At 38.4% G+C, this 25,411-nt stretch overlaps 2 protein-coding genes across 2 annotated transcripts; both read left to right on the plus strand.

The window, feature by feature from the left end:
* Nucleotides 1-5,669: 5,669 nt before the first annotated feature.
* Nucleotides 5,670-16,667, plus strand: LOC149812264 (O-fucosyltransferase 7-like). The gene is made up of 12 exons (XM_089992527.1): nt 5,670-6,145; nt 7,754-7,852; nt 8,171-8,270; nt 8,354-8,421; nt 10,730-10,818; nt 10,934-11,114; nt 11,208-11,336; nt 11,408-11,541; nt 11,640-11,853; nt 15,708-15,896; nt 16,003-16,094; nt 16,168-16,667. Exons 1-12 carry the CDS (start codon nt 5,981-5,983, stop codon nt 16,346-16,348), a joined length of 1,641 nt encoding a protein of 546 aa, XP_089848653.1. The 5' UTR covers nt 5,670-5,980; the 3' UTR covers nt 16,349-16,667.
* A 2,836-nt stretch (nt 16,668-19,503) lies between these two features.
* LOC149812265 (small ribosomal subunit protein uS14) lies at nt 19,504-23,361 on the plus strand. Its single transcript, XM_089993482.1, has 3 exons — nt 19,504-19,671; nt 21,854-21,953; nt 23,103-23,361. Exons 1-3 carry the CDS (start codon nt 19,610-19,612, stop codon nt 23,109-23,111), a joined length of 171 nt encoding a protein of 56 aa, XP_089849608.1. The 5' UTR covers nt 19,504-19,609; the 3' UTR covers nt 23,112-23,361.
* The last annotated feature ends 2,050 nt before the right edge of the window (nt 23,362-25,411 follow it).

Raw genomic sequence — 25,411 nt, forward strand, 5'->3', positions numbered from 1 at the left:
GGGTTTCGAACTTGTGACGTCCCATCAACTTTTGGTGACATTCACAATTCGCCCCTACCACGTTTTTTCTTTTTGTTTATTATATAGAAAAACTGTTGCCTGATTGGGTGACCTGCAACACTGGAAAGTCTTGTTTTGGCTTTGTGAAAAGGGATGCACACACACACACACACACCGAGTATCTAACTCCATGTCCCTCAGCTTGAACGCCTTAAGGGAGTGATTGATATGCAAGACACACCTGTGCGAGGATGGTCTGGTCCCTGCCCAGGGGCTCTCCCGCGTTTGATACGTAGGCCACGTGACATCCAGGACAGAACAAAGCGTTTTTCTTGTGCAGATCCTTTATAAAGCGTTGCACAGGACGCACTAGTTGCAGGATGCAACTGGCAAGTCCAGGACAAATGCCATGATTCTACAGACGTGGTGTTGTCCGGATATGCAGACACAGCCTAAAAGTGATCCACCTGACCAGGTGTACAAAGCTCTTACGAGCTCCACCCCCTTGTGCTGTGAGCGTGAATCTTCACATGCTATGTGATGCAGAGATTCCCCACCTGATGTAACATTAGCGTGCTTCTGGTGGACTTTATGTGCTGTTACTAAGCTCAAATCGTGGTTTGATTAGTTGGGTTAATTGGCCAATTACCAAGGCCTACATGGTCCATCTTGGTCTGAGACAACATCTCATGTTTGCTTCTGGTTCTGGGTATGGAATTTGTATTCACTAACAAGATTAAAAGAAAAGTATGTATGTTTGGCTCAAAAATTAGAAAAACTGTGTTGATTTTTTTTAAGGCAAAAAATTGTGTTGAGTTAATGATTAAGCAAGCACTTGTATGGGAACTTTGGTCCAGCTTCTCATCAAACTTTTTTTTGATATTTACACGATTTTTTTTTTTTGATAGTTACAGAAGGCAATAGGCTAGTTGTCCCTAGACTTAGTCAGCTCGAGCCTGAGCTGAGCTTGACTCATCAAACAAAACGAAACAAAATAAAGCAAACTGTGTCCAACTGGACATGCTGTACAATGGATAATGATTGGTGTGATTGGGCTGAAAAGTGAGAATTGTAATTTGGAGGATCTTAGTGATGCCCATTACGGCGTTCAAGGTTACACTGTTTGGATTCCTGTTCATGATTTGAAAAAAAAAAAGAGAAAGCAACATTTTCATGTGACCTATCCTTTGCATGATTATGAACTTTGTGAGCCTACGATGGCTTTCTCATTAGGGATGGCAGTGGACCGGGGGAAAGTGGGGCCCCGCCCCGCCTCGCTCCGTTTGGACCAGGGATAAAGGGTATGAAACGGGGATGGAGGCGGGGACGAAGGTTAAAATCCATCTACGTCCGGGGGTGGAGGCAGGGATGGACGTGCACTTTTCCCCGCCCCACCCCGTCCAAGCCACGATCCCCGCCCCGACCACTTTTCCCCGCAATATCTCCGCCCCGCCCCGCCTCATCCCTGTTTGAAACGGGGATGAAGGACATGAACAGGGAATGAAGGCGGGGGTGGATGATAAAAGCCCAGAGGGATTCGAACCTGGGCCTTCAGCTTGGCACAGGACCCCGCTTACCACATGGGATACGCTTTCCCTTGTACGAGGAAAAATATGAAAACTAAAAATTATTCTCTCTCCCGAACAAAGTAAGGGTGCAAGTTGGTGGGATACAGGCTGTTCAAATGTTAAAATAGGTGGTTTTTTTTTTTTTTGTAAATAGCTGATGAGGAAGACATCTTTGTGTGAATCACTTTTTTCTTCTTAATGAGAAATGAAATTGGAAAATAGGAACGAAGGCATGAAGTTTATTCATTTTTAATTAATAAAATCTATTTTATTAATATTATACTGATAAAAAATTAAAATAATATTAAAAAGTATTAAGACATCATTTAAAATTATGAAAAATAATGTTTGTACATGTCAGTGTTTGTGTCATCATGTCCATTCGTGTCACTTGGTGTGTGACGTGTCCCTGTTATGTAGGGCAAATGGATGTTTTTTTTACTATTAGGAACCCTAGATGAGAAACGGGTCAATTAATAAGCTTGCCCCATTGCGAGGTAAACCCCGGGTGGGATCACCGACACCCATATAGGGCAAACGAGGTTTGCTTGAAGCAGAGGTTACAAGAAATCCTAAGTTCATCTTTTCTTCCTTTTGTATGCTGCATTTTTCTTGATAGGCAAGCTGGGGTTAGGCAGAGAGCCCTACCAGTTATACAACTATACCATTAGGTTTTGAACCTGCACCATCCCAACACAAGGTGATGTGCAATAGCTGCTCTTACCGGACAAGCGGAGCTCCATTTGGTATATATGTTGCATTTGTATACTAGATTACTATAAACATTCACTTTTATTTAGATCCCTTTACAAACTGGGTTTGTATCAGCTTAATAAGCAAAAGTATAGAAAAATAAATGAACAAGTTTGCTTTTAATAAGGGCAAGAGTAACGAGGGGAGGAAGATGAGTGCTTTAGGCAAGGAATAGTGAGCTTTTTTGAGGCGCTTGCTCACGTGGGTGATGCGCATCCCTCCAAAAGAAAGCATTGCTCACACCCCACGGGTTTTATTCTCTTAGGTGTGCTCATCCACATGCATTATTATTATTTTAGTTATATATGCAGTTGTATATTTTAATTAATCCAATTGTTGTATTCATTTCAAGCCCAAGCTCACAAAGTCGTGCAGCTATCTTTGAAATCATGTCTGATTTAGTTCAAAAGGGGGTGTGATTGTTGTGATCTCTCTCTTTCTCTCTCTCTCTCTCTATATATATATATAATGCGCTCCTTAGGCCTATTTTTCTTGTTAGGCGCCTTAAAAAATCATAGTGTTTTTATTTTTCTTCTCACATCTAACACCATAGATGTGATCTATAAGTTTTGTTTAGTGATGAGGGTGGAGTTGTCAACTACCTCTACCTCTAGGATGAAGTAGTTGAAAATTGTCTTATCACTACTTCTTTCTACTCATGAAGCCATTCACATCTCTCCTCCAATCTCCAGTTCCCAAACATAGCCTAAGGACTAGGGGTGGCAATCTGGTCGGGTTGACGGGTCAGCATACCTCAACCCAAACCCGACCCGTTTATTAAACGGGTCGACTGTGGCAAACATGAACCCGACCTGTTTATCAAATGGGTAACCCGACATGACCCGCCAACCCGTTTAATAAACGGGTTGGTGGGTTGACCCGCCTGCCTAACCCGTTTATTAAACGGGTCAGCCGGGTTGGCGGGTTGGCATACCCCTAACACGAACCCGACCCCTTTAATAAACGGGTTATAAGAGGCGGGTTGGCGGAGGCGGGTCGTGTCAGGTTTTGCCACCCCTACCTAAGACTTAACCTGTCAAAATTATCAAATTCAAATTTGGACATTGGATAGCGTTACCTTGCATTGGAAAGAACATTTGATATAAAATAAAGTTTAAAAACCAGATCTCTAAGCGACGTTGGTACAAACAATCAAATGCTAAAAGTCTCCTTATAATGATTACCATAATTATACTGCTTGTTCCATGTGGTATGCGGGTCCTCTGTCAAGCTGAAGACCCAGGATCGAAATCCTCTAACTAGGGGTATCAACGGATCTGGTTTATTCAGACCAAACCCTATAGGGTCCGGATATGGTGATAAATAAAAGACCCCATTAAGACTCGGGTCCATATAGGATGGTCCAATTAATACATGGACTCAGGTATACTTTGTAAAATTTTATACCAGAACCAGACCCAGACCCAACCCAGGTTACGATTAAGACACACAATTTTCAATGTAAAAATGCTAAAACATATTATTTTATTAGTCATGATCTAGCTCATGTAGTTCTTATCAAATCAGGGAATGGTTTCTCTTATAGTAGACCCGATTAGACTTAGGTTTGGACCCAATACCATACCCAAAATCTGGTCCAAGTCTTGTTTCACCTGGGTCTGAACCCAACTCTACCCGTTGACACCCCCTACCTCTGCTACATGGGACGACTGTTGTTCTGATAGGGGTATGCCAACCCTGCTTACCTTTCAAAAATAATAATTATACCACTGGTCTGGCTCAAACAGTTAGGGCACATCACCTTGTGTTAGGAGGTTGCAAGTTCGAATCCCAATGATATCGTTTTATAACAGCAAGGGACAAGGGTGATCTAGCGCATCTACCGGACACTCCAAATGTGAAGTTGGACTCGGTGGTACGTGACACATGTGATGCTCATCACTAAATGTGCAGATGTCCCCCCCAGTTAGTAATCTATGTGACTTCTCCATAAAAGCAAGAGTTGGTTTCTAAGATCAAGCCATTGTTTCTTTTGCTGCCACGTTTTCATGATTTCGTGCAGTCTTTACAAAAAAAAAAGGAACTAACTTATGACAAAAAGAAAAGTCTAAATAGATTAGAATAATTTTAAATGTATTTTGCCATGATAAAAGGAAAATGTTACTCATATATTCCTGTCAATCAGTTTTCAGGTTATTTTTGTTCAATTTTTACTTTAAGTAAAAAAAATTTATATGTCACGTGCTTATCTCATCTTCCTTCTTATCTGTTTTTTTAGCTAAAGATTAAATGGTGCTTTAATGATCACTTATTAAATTTCTTACTGCATCAAAACATTGGCCAAAGCTTACATTAATCCCCTACCAAATAAGATTGATATTCTTATCTTTACGCTTTTTAACTATTGTTAACTAATTTAAGGCAAACTTTCCTTTTATGTCTCTTTGATGGACCAATGAACATAGTGACAAATATTCTGAGATATATGAAAATCTCAAAAAAATATCACCAGAAATTACTTGAACGTTTTAAATGGTAATTTCTCACAATATATTCAAAATATCACAATTTTTTAGTCAAAACATAAATATTATGATTTAAATATGATATTTATGTTTTTAACGGCTATTTATAATGAAAAAACTTGATAGTTTTTTTTTAAATATTTTTTATTTATATTTCCTTATAAAAATTACTTTTTTATATTTAAATTTATTTTGTATTACCAATATTTTGCCAAAATGCAAGATTTAAAAAAAAAAAATCCAATTCTCACAAGTATTTGACTGTCAATATATTGCCGTTTTTAACTTTTGTCACTATGCCAGTGAGATTGGACAAAATTTGGGTTAATCTTTCTTTCAGTTTTGATCTTAAAATTTAATGAATATAACAGAAGATAAAATGGTAACTTTTTTTCTTTTTGAAAGGCAAGCTGGGTTTAGGCAGACCCTAGGTTTTGAACCTGCAGTGTCCCAACACAAGGTGTGCACTAGAAAATGGTAACTGCTAACCACTTTTCTAGCTAATCATTCAGCTAGAAATTATCTGGTAGTAAGTTATTGTAGGGTTTTTTCATGTTTTCTATAAATCTGGTAGTAAGTTCTTGGAAGGTTAATCAATGATCGAATTATCTATTTGTCTTCAATAGCAATCTATTCATTTTATTGTCTATCTTTTATCCTTTATTATGGAAAAAAATTTATTTGTTTAATATCAACCTGTGGATCCCAGGTGGATGGTACTGCACTAATTAGGAAATAATAAATTCAGAGAAAATCCACCGAATGCGCGTGGCAGCAATTTTTATGAGATATTGTTTTTTAAAGAGCAAAAAGTTTTCAGGGGGCCTTGTTCTTTAAAAAGTATACTTGTTGACTCCCATCTCCCACAGAAATTACACAAAAACGAGAGAGAGGGAGAATGTCTGCGTGAAAAGGAGGAGGTGGGGAGGAAAGCGAGAGAGTAGAGCACCACCGACGAGCTCACCTCCCCCATTGAATCTGTTGCCACAGAAGCAGAAGCGAAGTTATGAAGATGGTTGGGATTTGTTGGGGGAGAGAGGAGTCGGCTTGTAGGTAGCGAGAGAGAGATTTATTGGGGGAGAGAAGGAGTAGGCTTGTCTGTAGAGAGAGAGAGAATAGGTTTCTGGGTGTGTGTGTGGATGAATTGAAGAGGAGAAGGAGAAGAAGAAGAAGATGCAGCAGCGTCGACGGCTCGCCAGACTCCGAGTGCCGAGTAGCGTCTCGCTGCTGAGGGTCGTCTTCCTCTGCACCCTCACCACCATATCCCTCGTCGGACTCCTCTCGTGCCATATCTTCCCTGCTGGAAAGGTCGCCTGCCGTCATACCCCTCTTGCCAAGGTGACGGGTTGCTCCTCTCTTATTCAAAGAGTTTCTCGTCTCCTCTTTTGTTGGTGGTGGTGCCATTCTTTCTTCCTTCTCTTTGTTGTCTTGATTGGTGGATGGTTGTTGGGGGTTTTGGATTTTGTGTTACTCTTTTTGCCTGAATAATGGGGTCCTTTTAGTGTGTTTCTGGGCTTCTGTGGATGGACGGGGGTCTATTAGGGAGTGTTTGTAGAATGGGAGTCTTTGTTTTGGGTTTTTTGGCACTCTGCTTCTTGCGGAGATCTTGAGAGTATAGTGTTTGTTTGTATTTGGATTGAGTTTCTTGTGCTCTGTTCCTGGCCTTCTTGTTGTTTCGATGGGTTGTGGGCATTTCTTCTTATTTTGTCATTTGGTTGTGGATTTTTTTTCCTCTTCTGGGTTTTGCTTTGAGTGAAGGATGATTCTGCGGATGATGCTATTTGGGAGAAACTGTGTGTTTCTGTCTTGGTTGTTTTGCTTGATTATGAGTTCTTCAGTGAGTCTTGAGTTGAGTCGATACGAGTGTTTCCATGTAGGAAAGTGGTTTTTTGTTATTTTGTCATATATCTCCGTCAGATTTGAGTGTTGGCGTTGGATATTTTTGGTAGATTGGCTAAGTGTTGGTATTCGGTGGTTTTAAGGTCTTCAATGTCTCCTTTCTGGGTTATGAGTTTGATATGTGGTAAGAGAAAGCCGTTGAATTGAAACTTTTTGTTCTCATTCTTTCTTTCTTTCTTTTCCTTGTTGGGATTCATTTTCTTCTTTTTTCCATGGTCTGGGTTATGGGGACAACTAATGATGTGGTTGAACAGACTGCCATCTAGAAGATTTATTCTCGAAAAAAAAATCACCATCTGGAAGATGGAGGGTACATATAGTTTGGTTCAATCTAGTGCTCTTCTTTAAACAGTTAACCTTGTACACTTGACCAGAAAGACTGATGAAAATTTGCCTCTGCCAATAACTGGGTCAATTTGACAAAGAATTTAAAGCCTTGTCCAATCTCCCATTTCTTTCTTTATGTGCCTTGTGGAGTGAGAGCCTGAAGGGAATCAAGAACAGAAATGATGGTGACTCAGTTATTTCTTGAGCAAGTCAGAACTCATTTCCCCTATTTAGGTTTCTGTTAATTGTTGCGATCATTGTTCAACTTGGTATGCCTGATGCTTGTGACTCTGTGCAATTGATGATGGGGTCTTCAGAAATGGGATTATTTGATTGCTTAATCATCCTTTCCTTAGTCGTTGATCTCTTCAATATATTAACCCCGTGTTGTGTTGGAGGGCATTCTACTTGCTTTAGTTGTTTTCTTTAGGGTCCTGAACCTATGCAAGCCCATTCTAGATATTTTTTCTGTTCATTTCTTGGCTGTGGTTTCGGTTTCTGGGTTTATGTTTCTTGAATTCAGTAAATGCCTACTGATAATGTTGGTTGTTACCATTTGTGTTTCTAACCCTGGATCTCACCAATGTTCTAAAATTAAATGTGTCACAGATGGTTCTTTTACTGTTTCTTGCTGCTGCTGTTTGGGTAGTTTTATTATTTTTGATGATTGATGATTGATGATTGGAATGGGATAAGTTTCTAATGGGCCTTGTTATTCAGCAGCATGAAATTGCAATTGAGAGGCGGATTAGTGAGTTACACTGGACTACAGAGTCTTCTCCCCCACAGTTTCTAAAAGAGTCCCCTCCTTCACAAAAGGTGATTCTTCATCTAAAGACCAGCATCAATACTTTGTTCCATGATTGTTTGCAAATATTTTATTTGGCTTTGCAATAATTGATGTTTCCATTTATTTTTAAGTTCATTATCCTATGAGTTTGTGATATTTATTTCTTTTTAAAAATCAATACCTTGTGTCCTTAGAGCATATGCATATCTTAGAATCACTTTTTTCTTAGTTGCTCTCTGTCACCACTGTGTTTACATTAATGCTATCTGCTCCAGCGATTGTGGCCTATGTATTGATCCCAAAATGGTTGTTTCTGTTTCACTTTTTAACTCACTTGGACGTGACAGTTGGATAGAGTCAATGGCACAGTGGATCTCAACAAGCTGTGGAAGCCTCCATCCAACCGTAATTTTGTGCAGTGTGTGGAAGCAAGTGAATCATATGCAGGTAATCAGGTGATATACTCTTTGATTGGTGGTAATCTTAGACTGTGGGCATGGTTTGAATGCTATTTCCATGTACTTTTTCAGGTCCTAATGGATCAAAAGGGTACCTACTGGTTCACACCAATGGGGGACTCAATCAGATGCGAGCTGGTGTAAGTAATTCTCCTTTCTGTAGGTTCTGGCCCTTGCTATTCTTTCTCTCTCTTCAGTCACTTTCTGTCTGTGAAAACAAAGATGATATATCATCAAGCGGGTTTTTCATTTGTTTTTGGGTGGGTTTAGGTGTTTGGCTACTTGTTGGGCACTTGGGGTGTTGGTTTTGTCTGATATCTGCTTTGTGAAGCCGAGAAACTATGTGGGTTCTTCAATGTTTTTTAGACTCGAGGCATTTGATAACTCGGTGGGGGCGTTGGATGTTGGTTTTCTTGGATATCTGAATCAGGCTTTCCTCTGATTTATGGAAAATAGATCATTTGGCTTCTGAGTATTTATTCTGCAAGAATTTATATGCTTTTAGTTTTCTTTTTCCTTTGTTCTTTTGTGTTATAAGTTGATGACATTCATGAAATAGATGTGGTTTTTTCTCTGGTTTTTGGTGATTAGAGTCATTTAGTAGCTAATTAGGTGTTTGGGGCATTGGCTCCTTGATATTTGTTTTTTACTGAATTCTGAGTAATCTTGGATAAACACATCTACATGTTCAGATTAAGCAAAAGCCACCTATAACAATAATTTGATTGATTGAGTTCGGAGATTTTCGTTAGATCCATGTCTGCATTCATTTCCTGTCCTAGTGCATACTCTGTTCACACACAGTTCTTGATTTTTCAATAGAGTTTATGTGTTCTTGTTTCTTTCACTATCAGAATATCTGTTGTTGCAAATCAAGTCTGTGTTTCTTTCTGTTGATTATCTGTTGGTATTTGAATGATCTTTAAGCTTGCTATTGTAAATTCCTGAACTGTAGCAATACATATACATTGGCAGATCTGTCTTGGTTTCTTTTGTTCCTGTTGGTTCTGAATCTAATGCAAACTGAATTTCTGAGTATTGGTTCTAATTTCTGACATCAAATCGAAGTTCCCCTGAGTTCAGTTTGATGTCCCTACTCGTTAGAAGGGAGAACCAATAATCTGTCTCCTAAATATTACTGTTCATGCCCCAATTTGTGCCATGAATCCTATGATGACAGGCTGTTGAAATCTGCGGATTGTGAACCCTGTCCAACCCTGTTAACTGCATTAGTATTGTTTCATCTAATTTCTGCATTTTTTTTGCTTTATTATTTCTTTGACTGGGCGACAAGATTTTTGGTTGCACGAGACTCTTTAAACGTCTCTGGGTTCACATTGATGTTTATGCTGTATTTCTGTTATATCTGTTACTACTGGAACAATATGCATGGGGCAGGCCTGACCGGGTTGGGTCAGACAGGATTAGACCGAGTCAGACCCGGACAGTTCGGCCACGCTGGTCCGGTCTGTCCCACGGTACAGAAGTACCAAGGAACGTGGACTGGGTGTCGAGCCGACCCTGCCCGTTCCCTGTTTCCTCTCCATGGCACACACACACATTATATATATATATATATATGTTCATGTGTATTTTTTTTGTCATTAACAAAGGTTTATGCAAAGTGCATGTGTGCACGCAATAAAGTGTAAGGACCATATGTCAAACATGGATGCATTACATTTTCATAAAAACAAAAATCTGTCCATGATGCTATTCTAATATCATGTATCTAGAGAAGTGCATACCCCTTTTGGAATCTGATCCACATAGTCAACTGAGGTATTAAATCACCCGAAGAATAATAGACCCTTAGTTGATCTCATCTGTATCTATGCATTCGAACTGCACTTACTCGCAAGAGATTAATCAAGTGAAACATAATTATCACTGCACAATTTAACTTTCTCCAAATGACAATGTTTACATGAATGACTAATTGTTGTTAAATACTGTTCTTCTGAGATTGAATGTATTACTGGTCTCTGAACTACAGATGGAAAACTTTGTCACTTATGAGATCTTAACCTGCTGATGGAAAGATAGTTCATAAGGTCACTAGGGTTATTTGCTTGAACTGGAAATTTTAAAATTTGTATACTCTTTATTTGGTATCAGATGAAAGATAATGAACCTATTACCTCTCAGTTCAGCATATTTCTGTAGTAAATATGCAATTATCAATTGTTTTCATTCTGTCTTTCGGACTTGTGAGATGAAAATATTATTTACTAAAAAAACAAAGTAAACCCAGAAAGAAAGGGATAAAGATGTATAAATAACAGTTTCTGAAAGATGTCATCAGCTCCTCCCTGTTATCAATCTGAAACATAATATTTGTAAGCCATTCAAATTCAGTGTTGAAAATGTTAATTTATGAAGAGCAGGATCTGGTATGGAATTTATTTCTTGTAATTTCATGTTAACGAATGATGCAATACAATGCAGATAAGTGACATGGTAGCTGTGGCTCGTATAATAAATGCCACTCTTGTAATCCCAGAACTTGATAAACAATCATTCTGGCAGGATTCAAGGTATGCTAATAATCTGCTTTTCTGCTTCTTGTTTCATTACTGTGTTTTAATTTTATAGTGTAATTTTTTTCTAATGCAGTTTAGTGTGTTTTTGTTCCATTTATTGGAAGATCAGCAATTTTTCTGATGTATTTGATGAAGAGCACTTCATAAATTCATTAGCCAATGATGTTAAAGTTGTGGAGAAACTACCCAAGGAGTTGTTAGCTGCACCAAAAATACTTAAGCATTTTCGGAGTTGGTCTGGAGTGGAGTACTATATGTATGAGATTTCTCCCTTATTGGAAGATTATCAGGTGTTCATTGGTTCCCATTCTAATTTCTTTTAGTTCCATAATTTAATCGTTCAATATTCATAATTAAGTCTTATCTTGGTACTTTTTATATAGGTAATCCAAGCTGCAAAATCTGACTTACGGCTCGCAAATAATAATCTACCATCAGACATACAGAAGTTGCGATGTCGAGCTTTCTATGAAGCCCTTCGGTTTGCCCCCAGAATAGAAGCATTGGGGAAGGTTCATATTTGATGTTATTAAGTCTTCAAATTATTTACGTGTGTTTAACTTGATCATTTTTATGGTTACAGTTGCTGGTTGAACGAATGAGATCATATGGTCCTTATATTGCTTTGCATTTGCGTTATGAGAAAGACATGCTTGCTTTTAGCGGCTGCACATATGGTTTGTCATCAGCTGAAGCGGACAAGCTCACAACTATCAGGTAGAATGGTTGGGAACTAAGAAAAGATGGTGCCATGTACTTGTTTATGTATAATTGAACCTGTTCTAATGGTATTAGATTTTTGAAATCTTCTATAGACAAAACACTGCACATTGGAAGGTGAAAGATATTAACTCTGAGGAACAAAGGGCGAAGGGATATTGTCCTCTAACACCAAAAGAAGTTGGGGTATTCCTTGGTTCTCTTGGATATCCATCAAATACTCCAATCTATATTGCTGCAGGGGAGATTTATGGTGGTGATTCTCGTATGGCTGATCTGAAGTCTCGCTTTCCCATTCTAATGAGCAAGGTATGGGCACCTTCGTTCTGTTCCTGGGTTTTCTTCCTCAACTTTGTTATTCATCTTTTAGCTTTTTTTATATTAGAGTATGGTTTATTCTTGCTTTCCTTTTCTTGATAAGATTGGTACATAAAGAAAGGGAATATTGGTACATGGAGAAGGTATTGATAGACTGAAAATAGGAGTACTAAGAATGGAGTTAGGCACTATCCTTCCGTATATTATTATTAGGAACCTCATGAACCAACACATGTTTTTTCTCTCTTTTTCTCTTTAAAACCCCTCTCCCCTCTCATCAGGTGCTTGAGTGGGGTTAAACCAATGTTGTAAGCATCGTACCTTATTGTATGATACATATTGTTACTATGGGCAAAATCAATATGATATACACTCATACCGTATTGGGTGTATCACAAGATACAACCCTGTATCATATGATAAAGGGTGTATCGCATGATACACCTTTGTCGTACTTTAAAAAAGGACGAATCGTATTTTCTGGGGTTTAAAAACCTCTTAAGGGCCGACTTTCTCATTTGTGTAAAGTTTATTAGAGGGGTATCCACACACCCTAAGGGTGGTGAGAGTGATTTGGGGGGGCAACAATTGCCCTCTTTAAATACAAGACAAGTTAGACAACCTATTTTAGATAAAATTACAGAATTGCCCTTCAAAAATTTTGCCTTGGGGGCTCATGCCTCCGAACCCCCACATTACAGGTAGGGTGGCGCAACCCCTGCCAAGTTACTGAGAAATTGCATCCACTTAAGTTAGGGATTTATATCAAGGTAGAAATTAGACTCCACACTCCAACAATAAATGCTTCATATGTGATTTTATGATTGTATTTTGTGAAAATCATTATTGTATCATGTGTTAGGATATTTTTAGAATTTTTGCTATTTTTTTAGAAATTTTGAAAAATTTTATTAAAAAAATTATGATTTTTTACGATACAATACGCTGAATATCTATCTTTGGGCCTGACCGATACAGGTAACATTACACTACTTACAACCTTGGGTTAAACCTCAACAAATAATAAGCGCAATCTTGTGTAAATAATTTCATCTCACTCACACAGCCACAGGTAATGCATCCCTGTTGTGGTCTTAGCAAAACCTACTGATGTTTGTCATTACATGCTTACGGATAGCCTTTGGTTTTTGACCAAAATATGCTGTTTGAGTTTATAACTATGTCGTTATGGGCACGTCTAAATGCCTTGCATCTGTGATACAAGAATAGATCTTGGCGTGGAGCCCACGGGATAACCCCCATCCCCTTCATCTGTCCTAACTCAGATTTGAAATATGAGCATTCAGTAGCACCTAGTATTATTGCGGTGTCCTGGCTGATTGGTGTCTGGGAATGATGATTCAGAGCAGCTCAGGCTTGAGTTGAGTGCTTCTTTAAACAGTGTGTCACCCCTTACCATTATATCAGTGATCATAGTATCTATACTATGACAGGAAACTGATAGTTAGATTATTATCAGCGGATATAATCATCTTGGACTTTGCCTAGGCTTCTGAGCTTGTAGATATGTCTTGTTGAAGCTGGCAAGTTTGTCCTGGTTGCTTGCTAGCCTGTGTTTTCTGCATCAAGCTACTGAGGCTGTAGATGAATCCTCGCTGTGACTATTTCATCAACAATGAGTAAGAAGTTGCTGCATGTCTTGAACCTTATCCTGGTCTTTCAAGTTACGGGTTGACCAGCACTTGTGATAAAAAAATGATGGCATTTTGACCTCTGGATTTATGTATCCTTTTTTATTTCATTTGTAGTTGGTGGGTGCTGGTTAGTGAAGTTAAAAAAAAAAAGACTTGGGTGCGGGGGTTCGGGAAGGGTATATATTTATAATTTTTAACAGTTTTAAGTTAACACTACGTGTATGTGTCTGCATTTATGTATAATATATAATATAGATAAAAAATGGAATTGATTAAGGTTAACTGAATGTACTTTTGGATAGAAATGGACCTCAATGTGGTTGACTTCACCTAACACAATGAAAGCTGTGTTCAAGTGTTACACCCACCCGGGTGCGACGCTGGTGCGTTCCCCTGTTAGAAGAGTCTGTGAGTGCTTCTTTAAACAGTGCGTCACCCCTTACCATTATATCAGTGATCATAGTATCTATGCTATGACGGGAAACTGATAGTTAGATTATTATTAGTGGATATAATCATCTTGGACTTTGCCTAGGCTTCTGAGCCTGTAGATATGTCTTGTTGAATCTGGCAAGTTTGTCCTGGTTGCTTGCTAGCCTGTGTTTCCTTCATCAAGCTACTGAGGCTGTAGATGAATCCTCGCTGTGACTATTTCATCAACAGTGACTAAGAAGTTGCTGCATGTCTTGAACCTTATCCTGGTCTTTCAAGTTACGGGTTGACCAGCACTTGTGATAAAAAAAAATGATGTTATCTTGACCTCTGGATTTGTGTATCCTTTTTTATTTCATTTGTAGTTGGTGGGTGCTGGTTAGTGAAGTTAAAAAAAAGAGAGGAAAAAATCTAAAAGAATCTTATGTGCTACTCTATTTACCAATTTGGTTTCTCTTCCCATTGGAGTATATACTTAAACTTTTAAGCTACCATGCCGTAGTTAAATTCTGCTATCTTATCCTCATCAGTAACTGCTCTTGTTCAGGAGCTGGTCAATGTAGATTTTCAGTAGAACCTGTTCTATGACGTGAAAATAATGTTGATTCTCAGAAAATTACAATGGCATTGATGATGGTGGGTTGAGGATGTTCGCGGTGGTGGTTTGTGATCACCTTGATGGTGTCTATAACTGTGATGGTGGTGATGGCTATTATGATGGTTATGAGGTTGCAGTCATGGTGTTACATGATATTTTGATATGAAGATGACTGTGATGCTAATGGATATAATGGTGCTGGATGATAATGAAAATGATACAAGAAGAGATGATGGTTCAATGGTGTTGCGGGTGGTAAATAGTAATGGTGGTGGTCTGAGATGAAAATTCTTGAATGTTAATGGGATGAGAGAATGGTGCACGAGGATGATGATAAAATTAAAGAGTGGTTTTTCAATTAGGCAGCTTACAAAATAAACATTCTGGCAACCGGACATATTCAGTTGTCTCGATTTCGATTCTGAAATTTGGTTTTGAAAAATTACTTTTTAATACATTTGTTTTCAAAATCTAATTTGGGTAATTTACATATAGGTGCCTAACATATGATGAATTTATGTTTCGCTGCACAAAGTTTCAAATATTCATAGAAGTCACCTCACTTTTTCAGAAATTGCTTTGTTGGCCGTCTGTTTTACTCTTTGCCTCTGAATTACTTGTTTGCCCTTAACTGTAGCTGTACATGTCTGTAGCTGAAAAGTTACATTTAGTAATTTAAAAAAGAGAAAGTTGCAACTGTTGCTTTTAAAAGTAAACTAGAGTTTTGCGAGCGAAAAATGCTCAGGTGGTCACCTGAGCAATTTCTTGAAGAGTTGAGTGTTTATTTTAGATATTTGAACCTGACTAAAGTAAACCTATATGTAAATTACCCAATAGATTTATTAAACATTAGTTTTCCGAGGGTGTCATCCAAAAGGGGCCAAAGTAGTTCTACAGTTATGTAAATGGTGACCTTGTTAAATCTAACATGGTGTATTTTCTGAGCTTGCATAGCGGAATGTGGGAAAAATATATGTTCGTTTTCCAACATCATGGGAAAACATAAATACTATTTCATGATGTCCAATATTGTTGAATAGGAACTCTTTTGCTTTTGTCTGTTATAATTTTTTGATCAGCATATTAGATTTCTTTCTGCCTTCTTCCATGCAATCCGAGATTCAAGAAATCATTGTTTCTTGGTTATCTTGTTTTCCCAGGAGAAGTTGGCATCTCCGGAGGAGCTTGAGCCTTTCACAGACCATGCATCTCAAATGGCTGCTTTGGACTACATTGTCTCAGTAGAGAGTGATGTGTTTGTTCCATCATATTCTGGCAACATGGCGAGGGCCGTTGAAGGACATCGTCGTTTCCTTGGTCACAGGAAAACAATTTCTCCAAACAGGCAAGTTGACGTTTACCCTTTGTAATTTGTATCATATGCCTCCAAAGGTTCATCTCATATTTTCTTCCTAGGCTTGCATTTACACCTCTGTTTGTTTCTTTTTCAGAAAGGGACTCGTACACCTCTTTGACAAACTTGATCGGGGATCTCTCAAGTCGGCCAAAAAGTTGTCTCAACTGATTATCGAAATGCACAAGAAGCGGTATACAGAAATTTCTCGTTATGCAAACAGATTATTGACTTAAGGCTGAGCTAAAATCATAATTGTTTGACAGGCAAGGATCGCCAAGGAAAAGAAAAGGACCCATTTCAGGAACAAGGGGAATGGACCGGTTTCGATCGGAAGAAGTATTTTACGAGAATCCGCTTCCTGATTGTCTCTGTCATAAGGAGATGCTGGGTATGCCGTCTACAGACGGTTCTGCCGTGGAGGTTAGATCGGCTGCTGCTGCTTAGAAGCACACAGCAGAGGGTGTTTTGTTTTCTAGCTGGCTACTCGTGTACATGATATAGGCACAGGTCGATTTATTATTTATTCACACTTTCAGAATCATTGTTCCATGGGATTAGAGGGCATCGGGATTGTATATTTTGAGTTACATAGCAGGCTAGCAAATTCACTGTAGATGTTAGAAAGGAAGAGTTTGGTGTTGGTATTTTCAGCCACACCTTCAAGGGATCCCACGTTATGTTGGTGTGTAATTGTTCTGGTCCTCATCATGTATTTAATTGTATTGGTAGAATAAAATGGAATAAAGAAATTCTTCTCCTGGTGTTTTTTTCTTTTTCAAGAGTAGAACGAAGTCTTTACCAATTCTTTCAGGTTATTGCTTTATTCCGAACTCTATTTGATCTTGTATGCAAGGTGAGTTATTGTGTGCAGGTACACAATCCTCACCTCAGGTCCATGGCCAAATGCATTGGTTTTATATACGATCGGTCTGCCAACTTTGCCTACGAAATAAGCCATCAACAACAAATACTCTTTGGTCTCGCATCATAGGATGCGGTTAGAGTTTCACGGCTGTTTGCCACTGATACCAATTCTTTCCAAGCTTGAGACTGGCACCAATAGGTGGAAGCGGGGTTACCAACTCAGCCATTTCACCCTTGACAAACATATCGAGTTCGCTTCATGTCCTATTCTTCACTTGAGTGGGTTGATTTATCCTTTGGTCTAGGTTCAAATCCCGTGGGTGTTATCCCTTGCTCAAGCTGAAGCGTGATGACTCCTTGGGGGTAAAGGGTAAGCCGATGGAGTTTTATGCTGCCAGGATAGTGATCATAATTTCAGCAGGTAGAGCCAGTGCAGCTAGGTCTTCGATCTTGGAGGTTGTTTCTCCATGTAAATATAAAAAAAAGGTGGTGGTGGCATGCCCATGCATGAAGGTCACACGACTCACACCAAACATATCTGATATGCAATTGTGTAGAGTCTGTATCAAGCCTCCATTGTCATGTTTAAAAGCTCTTGTTTTTTCCAATTTCTCATGGTGCTGCATTCCAGCAAGGCCTGTATGTAGGTTTCTGGCTACTTGATTCGTTGATACTGAGTTTAAGATACCACAAGATTTGGTGTGGTGTTGGTTGGTGCACTTCATGGTGGGCAGTGCAACCTGAGATACTGTCAACTGTCAAATGCATGGAGATGACCTTTTTCTCCTTTCCATGAAGGACGGAGAAACCATGCTGCGGATTAAGAGACCTGAAAGTGCTGGACTTATGCCTGCCAAACCTATGATCGTTTCTCCGATGACGTAAAACGGTATTGCATCCCTCGCACCCAGGGAATCACCTTGCTTCGGCTTAATGTGCAAGAGGCTGACACCAATGGGATTTGAATCCAGACAACCTGGCTAATGGCCTAGGCCCAGTCCCACTATGCCAAACCCCTTTTGGGGCTAAATGCAAGGAGATAACTTGGAAAGGTGTATCTGTGCAATGTTATGGTCTGATCTGTTGTGTAGAATGCAGGGGCGGCTTAAGAGAAGTTGAGGCCCTAGGCTAAGCCTCCAAATGAGGTCCTAATTTTTTTTTCATTGTACATAAAAATTCTATTATTTATTAAAGGGGTTGCACCTTTTTTATTTTAAATTCTTAATATCCTCCATATTTACTAATTGGGTTCATATATATATACTAAAAAAAAATTTATTGTACATAAAAATTCTATTATTTATTAAAGGGGTTACACCTTTTTTATATTAAATTCTTAATATTCTCCATATTTACTAATTTGAACATCGGTTTTGAAGGTAAAACCACACTTCAAATGGAACTATTGTCCGATTGGAGCATGAAATTGAAAAAACAGACTCTAAAAGACCCATAAAATCATGTAATGGGATCATAGTGCTTTCTTTTCCTAAAATCACATACACAGAACATCATTTTCAATACATTGCAATTCATGTGATGCAAATAGACACCATCAAACTTAGATGAACAAACACACGCAAACCAAAATTTTCGTTTCTCCTATTTCATTCATGAAAAGGCAAAATGTCCTGTATCCACTAGCTTTGTAAACACCTTTCCTCTGTAATAGACATCAATAAAGTTCACTCCAATTGCATTGTTTTTTTATATGTACCTCCCTTTCAATTTTTATGAGATTTGAGGCCCCTCCAAAATAGGAGGCCCTAGGCGGTGGCCTCAAATCTCAAAGAGGCCAGCGGACCCTGGTAGTATTAAAAATTGATGTTGATTTTATTTGTTCAAATGTTATGCCATGGAGGAAATATTTTGCTAATTTGGATACTTTGAGGTTTATTAAACATGGAATTCTGAAATTTAAGTTTTTATATTTAATTCATTTTTTGGTATTCTAAGAATTAATTTATGAACTTTGTTCAAAAAATACTTAAAGATGGGTTTGTGTTGGGATGAACTAACCCGTTAAACATTAGCCCATTGGGTCCATGGGTTGCACTTTAAACCCGGACCAAAACCCCGCCTGTTAGTAAATGGGTCAGGCTACTCTTAAAACCCGACGGATCGAACTTTAAACGGGCTTGGGGCCGGCCTGATGCCTACCCTTAGGTAATACCAATAGCATATACAAATCAAACAAGAAATGTCTTTACCAATTCTAGAACAAATTGTGCAGAATCATTTGGATCGGGCATAAAACCTACTAGGCTATAAACAAGTTTTATTTTTTATATTTACATGAAGAAACCACCCACAAGATCAGAGACCTACCCGCCCTGACTTTACCTGCCATACTTACGGTTGTTGTCCTGGCAGCATAAAACTACTTCATGGGCCTTAGGCTTGCACAAGGAGTGATGCCCATGGGATTTGAACCTATACCACCTGCCTGGTGGCCTAAGTCCCATCCCACTAAGTTTATATTTTCTTACCCAAAAGTCCAAAATCCACCTGTTTCCAAGAAAGGACTTAGATTTCTTACCCGACCAAGCCCACGATACAGCAAGATCGGGTTTGGTCACGTCTAATAGGTTCGGAACATCATTTCGGGTCGGGTATACCCGATTTAATTGCCCACCTAATTCCCACGAAAATATGTCGGTTTTCCTGGGAATTTTGGGGCGGCGGTTTGGAACCACTATATAAAGTCGTAAACCATAACCCTAAATTTTCACTGGAGCCGCTCTTGTTTTGCCGAAGCCCCTTTCTTCTCTCTCTCCATCCCTCTCGCCTCTCCTTGTGTTAACCGAAGCTAGGGTTTTCTCAGAAGAAGAGGGGAAAAGAATGGGGCACTCAGCCGTCTGGAACTCTCACCCTAAGAACTACGGCCCGGGATCTCGCGCCTGGTGAGGATTTCTGGATCTCTCCTTCGTTTCCTTCCATCGATTTCGTGATTTTTTGCCTTTGTTGTTGGATTTTCTCTGTTTCCTGATTTTTGCTCTCTGTAAGTTCCTGCCGTCGCGTTTCTGCCCTGCAAAATCTCGGTCGTTTTTTGTTTAGATTGCTCTGATGTTGAACTAATGTCACGGAAAATCGGATTTGCTTTGTGCTGCATATTTTTTGGCGTGTTTGCGTGGTTGTTCTGATGTTGGGATTGCAATTTGATGCTTTTTTCTTTTAGGAACCGCAACGAAGTTGGAGATTTATGGCATAATATGTTTGAGTTAATGGTGTATTATGTGTCATTGTCTTGTTTGTTGAGTAGATAAAGGATTTGATTTCGGAAACTTGATCGGATGAGTTGGTTTGTGATGCTTGATTTATCCTCCTGCGATTGCTCAGTGTGGTTGGCTGGTTCACGTTTCTGTGAAAGTGAGCGGTATTATTCGACGGTTTTTTTGTTTCATGTTCTAGTTATAATATTATTATTTTTTATCTACTGTAAGTTGATGTTAATAAGTTTTGTTGGTCACGAATCATGATTTTAAAGTTTGCCTGTAACTATATTACCTCGTTTCCGGAGCGCCCTTTCCATGAGCAAAACCGTAGATGTGTATTTGTTCTGTGATAAGTGGATCTTATTGTAATGATTTACTAGAACTTACATGGCTGCAGAATGTGAGCCTAACCCATTTGAATGAAACATAATGGTATAATTTAATTTGGTTCTATTTAACGATCTTGTGGTTCTTTTCTTCTTGTCATTTGTTGTGTGCTAAAAAGATAAGGAGCTCAGCAAACTTATCTTATAAGATAGATCGTCAACCCAAGTGCCACTGGTTGGCCTTGTTACCCTGAATTTCCCTCCTAGGTCCCTCTGCAGGGCGGTGAAGCTTCTAATGCTTCATGCTCAGGCTACAATTGCTTACATTTTGTGGGTTTGTTTTCTGCTTTAGTAGGACACTGGTGTCATTTGTCCGGTGAAATGTGAAAATGAGGCCTTGATCAATATATTTTCCTGATATATGATCTGGTTAGTGTGCTAAGGCTCTTACTTGGTTTGTACATCTGGTCAGCATCACTTCTATTTTCCCCTAAATGGTATAACATGTGCTATGACCATCATCTGAAGAGGATGAAGGCATGCCAACAAATGATTAAGGTGATAGTGTAATCTTGCTTGAAAATGGATTTGAGTTACAATGGACCGTTTTTGGCCATTGACTCTGTACTGTTGGTAGAGGACGAGAAATCCTCTCTGATCTATTTTTATATTTTAAAGTAGAACCTTCACAATCTGACAAAAGTTTTATACTGAAACCAGAAAGTGTATTGATTGTCTGTAGCACTGAGCTGAACTTTGAAACACATATGTGATGTTAATGTTGTTAGCAATCTACTCATCACTATTTGGACAATATAGCAGTATTAGTGCTTTATTTTTCACAACAGATAAAAGTACGAAAATTTTGTGATTTTTGAAAAAAAAATCTGAATTTATATGCTGTAATCTTATGTTTCCTCTGATTCTTTGTTTCTTTTACTGTTTTTTATATGTTCATAAAAAATGGTTATTTTTTTTAATTATTGAGATTTTCCCAAAAAAAGTCTCCTTTTAAAAGAAATCTCAAGAGAAATTGTAGCCAAGAAATTTCCAAGAGTGTTACTGGTGACTATGATGCAACCAATAGAATTGCAAGTTGTGCATCTTTGGTTATCTCCCTGTAGTTCCACCACTTCTGCATCCAAATCTTAATCTATGTTGACTATGGGAAAGTCTTTGGTTGTGAAAGACTTATGGGCTAAAAGTAAAAGAAACTGCAAGGCACTGGTAGCTATCAGAAGAATTAATGGGGTGAGTGCCGTGTGTGGTGAAGGTACAAAAGCCTATTATGTTGTTTTTAGGGAGAATGTATGGTATGTTCAATTTGTTAGGACAACTGGTAACATGAATAACTGTGATGTCGTTTTTGGAAGCCATGGTATTCCAGCTGCTGCTGTTTCTTGGAAACAGAGAAAAATATAGTATCAAACAGATTAATTTTCCTGTTGCTGTTTTTTCTCTTGTAAATAATTTACACAATATATTTTGTTTTGTTCATGTTACACTCGGGTTTCCTCTAATTTTATGTATCTTTGGCATTGCAGCCGTGTGTGTGGGAACTCACATGCTATAATCCGAAAATATGGGCTGATGTGCTGTAGGCAATGCTTTCACAGCAATGCGAAAGCAATTGGCTTTATTAAGGTAAGCTCCTCTTGTTCTGATTAAATTTTTTAAATAATTTTGCTAGACTTTGTTGACCCTCAGATAGGAGACTTGCTTAAGGGCACGTTTGGAAGCGAGAAAAACTTGCATAGGAAAAGAAAGTTTTACCTATGAGAGTTTTTGATATGAGAAGTTTTCTAAAAGAAAGTTTTTGCTTGTTTGTGTATCTTGAGAAAAACAGAGTGGGAAAATGTAATAAAATGAGAGAGAGGAGGGTGGTGGTGATGGTGAGATGGTGGGTGGTGGTGGTGAGATGTGGTGAGTTGGGTGGTGGGAGTGTAAAAAAAATTCTTTTGGTATGAAACATTCCTTTTTTAGAAAAACACTCTCAGTGAAAACATCCCCCTCCTTTGTAAGGGTCGGAAATTTCCATTTTGCATCACTTTTCCTACGTTTTTTTCGCTTCCAAACTTGCCCTAAGAGTTTGAGGCAATTTCTTCATTCCGCACTATACCGTTGATTTTGTTGTAATGTGAAAATGGTATGGTGAACTAATGCCACAAAAAAATTGTAACCGCAAATGTTTTACATGTTACAGTTAGGTGGAAAGAGATCCCCCGGGTTAAACATTTGATTTTTACAAACATTGTGGTCACCTTTCTCCCTAATGCATTTTTGCAAGTTTTTACAATTTACATCCTTTTGTGCAAGTTCTTCTCTTTTGATGAGAAACTTCTGTTTTTTTTACTTTTTTATCCTATCTGTTCTTTTGTTTAGTGTGTGTGCCTGTATTTTTGCGTTCAACTGCATTGGCTTTTCAGTCTTTTGTTTTGAACAAATTTTACAAAATGAGTTTAAGGTTTGCTGGCTGATAAGCGAAGCCACAGTATGGAGATCACTATTACCAAGTTCTCCATTTACTTCTAGGTCTTGATACATTTTTTTAGGGTCGAAGGATCGGGCATCTGACTGATTTGGGGCCACCTTGGGTTCAGGTGATACGGCGTCAAGAAGATGGCCTCCCGATCCCTACCATTTAAATATTTGTTGAGATGTGCAAAAAAAAAAATAGTATTTTTGTGTGAATTCACATATTTGGATTCATTTTCTTTCCTGATCCCGTTGACAACCCTAATTTTTTGGACACATAAGCTTGTTAGGTACAATGATGGCATCTATTTTTTGCAGTATCGTTGAGGATCGGACATGATGGTCATGCATGGGGTGCGAAAGCGCTTAGCCGAGTATCTCCACTGAGCATCACTTATGCCACCATCTCGTGCACTCTCTGTTCCAATCAATTTCATGTTTTGAGAAACTTAATTTTGTTTTATTGATTTATGTCATAAAAAGAACTCAAAGTATGATGATTTAGGTTCGATGTTTATTGGTGAATTCTGAATATTTCTCTATTTCAAGAGATAGTAGTGGCAGAAGTTAGTTTACCACTGTTTTTGGGATTCTCAATGAAAGGGTATTCTGTCAAGCATGTGTTTTGCTGGAGTGCGTATCAGGTCAGAGCAAGTGCTTGCTTTGATGCCTTTCATCCTCGTGGCATCACAAAGACCATAAACTATTTTTTTGCTTGAAAACCTTAGTGTTGGATCCATATTGAAGGCTTTGTATCCATCCATGATTTTTGTGATGCCGTTCATCGTATCCGTCTTGCTCTGTGCTGATACACGTTTTTCTGGTATGAAAAATGCCCTGTTGGTTACCTCATTTGAAAGGTACATTTTTAGTTAATTTTTCTAAGCTTCCGAGTTTTAAAATGTAGTGTTTTTATTGCCGTTAAAAAACTAAGGTTTTGATCTTAACTCGTTTTGGGTCGGAACTGAAACCCCCTCTAAGGTCATCATTTCTACTATTCAAATCTGAGGTCTGTTTGTCCTGCAGGATCAGTTAGTGCATGTCTCCTTGTGTTGGGACGTTGCATGTTCGAATCCCATGGTATCATTGTATAAATGATAGGGGACTGCCTAACCTCAGCTTGCCTTTCAATTTTTTTTTTCTAGTCTGCATTCTGCAGTTGGTAGTTGACAGAGTTTAAAACTGGAGGTATCAAGGTTTCCCTCTTCTGGGAGCCCTATCTCTCCAACCATACATAAGATCAGAGTGATATTGGTCTGGTTTTTCTTTTTCTATTATTGATGCTATTTGTGTTTGTGCTATAAAGTTGGTTTTTTGCCTATTATTTTTGTTAGTTGTGCCTGGAAAATGAAGTAGTTTTGGCATGTATTTTTCTGCTAATTAGCACGTGTTTGCCGTTTTTCAACAATTCAGCTGTCATTGAAAAGATCTCTAAGTCTTCTTTTTCTGGTATTTTGGGAGTTTTTTTTGGATTTTATCAAAATTTTAGTCTAAAATCAGAAAGTCTGAAGAGGGTCTTCCGATTTTTTTTTGGCGATTCTTTGACTTTTGGATCAGATCTTGTTTTTTGTGTATTGGAATCCGGTGATTCCAATGCCCTTGGATTGCCGAGTGTCCTGCTATTATTTTTGTGGGCTCTTGTTTTACGTTTCTATCTGAATAGGTCCTTTTAATAAGATTTCTTTTGGATCTGGTTTTCGATCTCATTATTTGCATTCTTATGAATTTGGATATGGTAAGCAAGCAGTTTCCTGTGAATAGATTTTGGATTTTTCAAAACCTGTTAAACTGTATCTTGAATTCTTTATTCAGGCTGGTCTATTCATCTCTCTACCGATTCATAAATTTTGGGCAACACAGATATTTTAATAATACATTTTTTTTTAGAGAAATTGATATACTTGACGAATCCTCTTTGGATTCAGTTGGAATTTTGGAGTTAAGTAATCGTGAACTCAAATATTTTGGAGTAATTACCATCTGTAGTATGTTGAATTGAATCCTTTGACTTAGTTTTATAGTACTCGGAACCTCCCCAGAAACAAAAAAAAAAGGCGGGAGGGTTCTTGGCGAATGAGCCCTAAAGCAACAATTTTGAGGTCGAGTTACTATATCTTAACTTATTTATAAGCTTCTCGTCTGGTGGATTTAAATGTCCATCGTAACGCCATAAGTCGTGATCAACATTTTCTGTTTCATTAGACGTCTGCAGGTAGATTCGTGTGTGCGCGTGTTTGTTTTTTTTGTTTGGGTCTATTTAGTTGGTCCATCTGTGGTTCTCTGTACCGACGGGGGCTCCGCTTGTCTGGTAGGAGTGTGTTGAGACGTTGCAAGTTGGAATCCCTGGTATGGTTATTTAACTGGTAGGGGCCTGCCTAACCCCAGCTTTCCTATCCAAAAAAAAACTGTGGTTCCATGTTTATATTCAAGTTTGCCTGAAATACTTATTATGCACTTAAATGTTTTTGGGTTTTAGTGGAATATGGGCATGATTGGAATCTAGAAAAGATTTCATAGGAAAAAATATTGTCTATGAGAAGTTTTGATATGACACAATTTTTAAAAGAAATTTGTTTGCTTGTTTGTGTAACATGATAAGAAATACATGAATCAGACTGGGATCATAC

The sequence above is a fragment of the Nuphar pumila genome, chromosome 17 (assembly GCF_984573655.1).
Source record: "Nuphar pumila chromosome 17, dmNupPumi1.hap1.1, whole genome shotgun sequence".
In the NCBI taxonomy this organism is placed as follows: Eukaryota; Viridiplantae; Streptophyta; class Magnoliopsida; order Nymphaeales; family Nymphaeaceae; genus Nuphar; species Nuphar pumila.

Coding starts and splice junctions, on each gene's coding strand:
- LOC149812264 (XM_089992527.1), top strand. CDS start 5,981: ATGCAGCAGCGTCGACGGCTCGCCAGACTCCGAGTGCCGAGTAGCGTC. Junction 8,271..8,353: donor AGCAAGTGAATCATATGCAG/GTAATCAGGTGA, acceptor GTACTTTTTCAG/GTCCTAATGGATCAAAAGGG. Junction 11,115..11,207: donor CCTTATTGGAAGATTATCAG/GTGTTCATTGGT, acceptor CTTTTTATATAG/GTAATCCAAGCTGCAAAATC.
- LOC149812265 (XM_089993482.1), top strand. CDS start 19,610: ATGGGGCACTCAGCCGTCTGGAACTCTCACCCTAAGAACTACGGCCCG. Junction 19,672..21,853: donor GGCCCGGGATCTCGCGCCTG/GTGAGGATTTCT, acceptor TTGGCATTGCAG/CCGTGTGTGTGGGAACTCAC.